Below are 5,453 nucleotides of genomic sequence, written 5' to 3' on the forward strand. Positions count from 1 at the left end.
GAGGTTGGAGGCAATATAACCCCCTGGAGGGGAGAGTCAAGCATGCTTGACCCATGTGACAGGATGAGGTGATAGCATGGGCTGTACCATTTGAGACCACGCACAGGGGGAAATTAATTTTTAAAAATTTCCATGTAAAGACTCCTCAAATTTTTTTTAAAAGCACGTCATGGTGAAAAGGTTCTACCCTTATCCTATGTATCCTTTGCTAGTTTCCCCATTTATGGAAAATTCCAGGAGAACACTGAACCACGTGATCCCATACCTGCAATGTAAAATGGTGTAGTCCATGCTATCACCTCACTGGCTGCATGCCTAGGCCATGCTTCAGATAGCACAGTAACACCAAAATGGCCATTGTACCAAAAAAAAAAAAGTTGACCTTCCTTTCCCCCAGTCTTGGTTCTGTAGTTATAAAGATTTAGAAAGGGGGGGGGGAATCCCTTCCCGGGGAGTCTCATCATCTTAAGTTCATTCTCTAACTAGACCGAAGTCATTTCTCTCTGGCCCACAAGATGTCACCATTAGTCTTTGCTAGGTGTTAGAAAGCCGTTCTGGCAGGGAGGGTTTCTCAGGGAAGTGAGAACAGCTTTGAGTCCAGAGCAGATGCACACTGCGTGTTTTACCACAAAGGATTTGCCAAGCACATTAGAGGCCCAAAAATAACTTTGCACCTTACGACGAAAGAGAAAAAAGCACAAGTGTTTCCTCTTCGTGTGTTGGGATGTCAGGTACACAGCAATGCTCCCTTTAAGCTGTGTAGTCTTGTGAGCAAAAATTCTACTTGGTGAGCCACTGACATTAAAGTTGTGAGGGAGCGATTTGGCTGCTGCATAAATTAGTTTGCCCTGGAGCCATCCTTCCTGAGCTAAGACAAAAATGTGTGAGCCGCAGGCTAAAAAACTGTGAGCTAACTCACACTAACTCAGCTTAGAGGGAACACTGGTACACAGAGGAAGCTGCGCAGGGATAGGATGTACATTTTCTAGCTACTCTCTCCTGCTCTGCCCAGAGAAGAGTCCTTATATTGTCAGGTGTGGCATTGTGGTATCATCCAGGAAATGGGAACACAATGAGAACGGCTGCCCTGTCACATGACACAGGAAGCTGCCTTCTACTGACGCAGACCCTTTGTCCAACAAGGTCAGTATTGTCTATCCAGACTGGCAGAGGTTCTGAAGGAAGAGGTCTTCTCCATCCCCAACTGCCTGGTCCTCTTAACTCGAAATGCCAAGAGATTGAACCTGGGACCTTCTGCATGCCAAGCAGATGCTCTCCCACTGAGCCACAGCCCCTCAAATTTGTAGTCCACCCTTATACCAAGGAACACAGAGCAACATACATAGTTTACCCCTCTCCATTTTAACCACACAATAACCCTGTGAGGGGGGAATAGGTGGAGCATGAGAATGATCGGCCTAGGGTGGCACAGTGAATTCATGGCTAAATGTCCCATTCTAACCACTCCCACCACTTTGGGCACTCTACAGAGCCAGATAATACGGAAAGGAAGAGCAATGACTGTGCTGCTTTTAATCTGACAGCCACAGAGCCCAGTCCAGTTTTTGTGTTTTTTAATGAGCTTGCATTGTATTGGCACACAAAAGGGAAGAAATATCTAGGGTAGAAAGCCTGGTTTCTTTCTCTTGATAGTTCAGATTATTCCAAGTGGGCACCTTGTAACGATATGAGCTTATGTTTGTATTTAAAGGTGCCACTGGACTCAAAATCAGTCCAGATGACGCATAAGATCTTCTTCCATTCCCATCCACGGTCAGACGCTATGGAAAACGAAGTCTAGCTAGCACAACCGGAGGTGTGCTGATGGTCCTCCAACACGGAAGAAAGCATGGACTTTCTGCCCTGAGAAAGAGGCAGAGAGGAATGCACACAGTACAGTCTTACTGTAAAAGTCCATAAACACAACCTGCCCACTTTCGTAGTGCAGATGCACTTGTATTACTCTGGGTAAAGAGCTCAGAGTCAGAGGGGTTGCACGGGACGTGTGAACCAAGTATCTGCCATTGCTAAATGCCATGGCCCAGATTCCTTCCTTGGGGATCAGATTGACGGACCTCTTCCTCGGCACAGACTCTAGAGCGACCCCAATAGCCCATGGCCCCTCCTTGTCCACCTCAACTACCCAGAAGTGATGCCCGGAGGTGAATCCTTGGTTACTCAGCAAGCAGCGACTGTAGCTGAATCTCCGGGTGCCAGGAAGGAGGCCTTGTTGGATATCCTGTCCCCATCTCACGCTTTTGCCGCTTCTGGAGACGACCAGGTGAGGATGAGCTGTCTCTGCATCAAAAGTCACTGAAGGGGGAGACAGACACACAAACCAACGGAACAACTTAACGGCTGAAGAATTTCTGACATTCACAAAACAATCATCCTGAGCAATAAAGCAGACTTTGTTATATATGCAAGAACGACAGTTTAGATTAAACAGGAGCCTTCTGGCACCTTAAAGACTAAAAAGGCTGTATTCCAGCATAAGCTCTCTAGTCCACAAATGGGGGGGGGGAATGCCCATCTTATCATAGAGGGGAATGTAGCTCAGTGGTCGGCTTGGCACGCAGAAGGTCCCAGGTTCAATCCCCAGCATCTCCAGTTAAAAGGATTAGGTAGGTGATGTGAAGGACCTCCGCCTGAGACCCTGCAGAGCCACTGCCAGTCAGAGTAGACAGCACTGAACTTGATGGACCAGTGGTCTGATTCAGTGTACACCAGCTTCAACCAGGGTTCTTTTTGTAGCAGGAACTCCTTTGCATATTAGGCCACACACCCTAATGTAGCCAATCCTCCAAGAGCTTACAGAGCTTTTCTTACAGGAGCTACTGTAAGCTCTTGGAGGATTGGCTACATTAGGGGGGGTGTCGCTTAATATGCAAATGAGTACCTGCTACAAAAAGAGCCCTGCGTGATGTGTCCAAAGGTGGCACAAGACTCCTGCTGATTTTTGTTGCGCCAGACTGTCAGTGGCTGCCCACCCCCCACCCCAGTTGAGATTGTAAGATGCTGTCTGGAGAGATAATGGGTCTATTTCAGCCCCTATCTTCAGTACAAAGACCACAGTACTTCGAGAACTGCTGTAAGGACAGTCAAAAATCTAAATTCTATATTACAACCATTATTGTTAAGGCCCTGCCTGCATTTCTACCCTGCTCTGGGAATCCTCTATTTGGGGAGTCAGTGGCTTGGATTCATCAGAACATTTCTGCAGATGGCCTTCTGCCTGCAAAATGCAACTTTCTTGTGTCCCCACTCCTTCATCAGCCCAAAATGCTGCTCCCAGTGATAAAGTTGCATAAAGATGATAAAGGCACATAAGCAGAAATCCTTCTCTCTTTGGAACTCACTCTTGTGGATCCAAACTTGTGTGTTGTGGGTACGGTGTGGGATCAGCACAGGGGAGATCTGTATTCAGATCCCTACTTGTCCTGGAAGGACACTGGATAATTTTGGCCCAATCATTCACTCTTTCAGACTAATCTGCCTCACAAGGTTGTTGTGAGGATAAAGCAGAGGAGGGGAAAATCTGAACTTCTCGAAGGAAAGAGGGGATAAAAATGTGACCAAGTCAATCAACACCTTCTTCTATCAGTGGACAAGCTGTCCTCCCTTCACAGCATGTTATCTTTTAAGAACCTGCGCGTCTTTCCATTCCTTTGTGTAAGCATTATTGCATTCCTTCTCCATCTCTAATTAGGATCAGACTTACATGGTTCAATGGTTGGTGCAAGAATCAGAGGTTCTGGTGGAGGAAGAATGAGATGGGAATGAAATCTTCTGGAGCACAATGTTACTCCATTGAGTAAGCTGTTCTCTCTCCAACTGAGCACAGTTAGGGGCTTCCAACTGCCTGGAGAAAAGAAAAAGTTCTGTCCCTTTAATAGAGACTGACTGGTTTAATTCCATGCTACGAAAAGCATTGATCAGTGTTCCCTCTGAGTTAGTGTGAGCTAGCTCACAGTCTTTCAGCCTCCTGCTGACGCATTTTTGTCTTTGCTCAGGAAGGATGGCTCCAGAGCAGACTAATTTGTGCAGCAGCCAAATTGCTCGCTCACAACTTTAATGCCAGTAGCTCACAAGGTAGAATTTTTGCTCACGAGACTCCACGGCTTAGAGGGAGCATTGACGTTGACTGCCTATTTCTGGATATTAAACCAAGGATGGGACATTTATTTTCCCTGGCCAGCTAGGAACCTTAGCCACAGCCCAAAGGGATGAAGTTTAACTTTTGTATTGCCCGTATTTGTTGTGGAAACTGAAGGATGTTCAATAATGAATTTATGACATGCTGTGAAAGGAAAAGCAAAAACAGAGATGTTGTTGTGAAAAAGTGTGGGGAAGTCTGGAGTATGAGAAATCCTTCAGACAAGTTGCATCAGCTTTGTTTTTTTCCAAACTGGAGCTGCTGAGAAGGAGAGTGCTGAAAGAGTAACGGCAACCAAAGAGGCAAAGGGGAAGAAAACACTCTGGGAGCAACCTCAAGATCTAAAACAAGACAGAAAAAGAACTAGGAGATTTAAAATGTCCAGAGGGCTGGTAGTATGAAAAGCACAACCATTAGAGAAATCCCTGACTTCATCAGGAACAAGAAGCAAAATTCTCAGGGCACTGACTAGCAATGTTCCCCCTAAGCTATGGAGTCTTGTGAGCAAAAATTCTACTTTGTGAGCTACTGGCATTAAAGTTCTGAGCAAGTGATTTGGCTACTGCATAAATTAGTTTGCTCTGGAGCCATCCTTCCTGAGCTAAGACAAAAATCTGTGAGCCGGAGGCTAAAAAACTGTGAACTAGCTCACTCTAACTCAGCTTAGAGGGAACACTGCTGACTAGTAGTCAGTTATTTCACAGACACCTCCTTTTCGTGAACAGACTAGTCTAGGTGGGTTACAGCATTATCTCTCCAAAGGAGAGGAGGGGAAGGAATGCTCCTCTTAACAAGCTGCAGAGCCCTACAGGAACAATAAAAACTAAACACACACTCCTCAAAATACAAAGAGCCACATACCTTTACACGCATCCTTAGGGAGATAAACAGGAGTCCAGAGGCACTTTCAAAACAACATTTTATTCCAGGACATTATAATGTCTGCCTAGGAAGGACCCACAATATTCCTCTGATATCGAGGATTTTAGACTGTAAAACCTCATTCTGGCCGTGTATCACCAAGCAAAGGTTGCTAACAGGTCTGGTGGGAAATCTCCTGTCCCTCTTTGCAGAGGCTTAATATGTGGAAATGGGCGGCTGAACTTTTTCATGGTACGGAGGTAAATTATATCACCCGGTAAATTAAAACCCATTAAGCCTGTTAAAGGGTATTAAATCTTTTTTTCCTCCAGGCCACTGGTAACCCTACACTAGATTCCCATGTATTTTTTCAGCAACAGATTAGCACAGTTACCGCCTGAAATGCCTATAGGGAATGGCCTTAAAAATACTAAAT

At 45.5% G+C, this 5,453-nt stretch overlaps 1 protein-coding gene across 1 annotated transcript in view; it reads left to right on the forward strand.

Annotated features, from left to right (window-relative positions):
* Window positions 1-4,444, forward strand: part of LOC107121956 (histone H2A-beta, sperm-like) — a 7,894-nt gene extending 3,450 nt beyond the window's left edge. The window contains exon 2 of the mRNA XM_015424975.1: window positions 4,316-4,444. Coding sequence (XP_015280461.1) covers window positions 4,316-4,444 — 129 coding nt within the window. The remainder of the gene's footprint in view (window positions 1-4,315) is intronic.
* Window positions 4,445-5,453: the final 1,009 nt, after the last annotated feature.

Source organism: Gekko japonicus, unplaced genomic scaffold, assembly GCF_001447785.1.
Source record: "Gekko japonicus isolate JY-2015 unplaced genomic scaffold, Gekko_japonicus_V1.1 scaffold2045, whole genome shotgun sequence".
In the NCBI taxonomy this organism is placed as follows: domain Eukaryota; kingdom Metazoa; phylum Chordata; class Lepidosauria; order Squamata; family Gekkonidae; genus Gekko; species Gekko japonicus.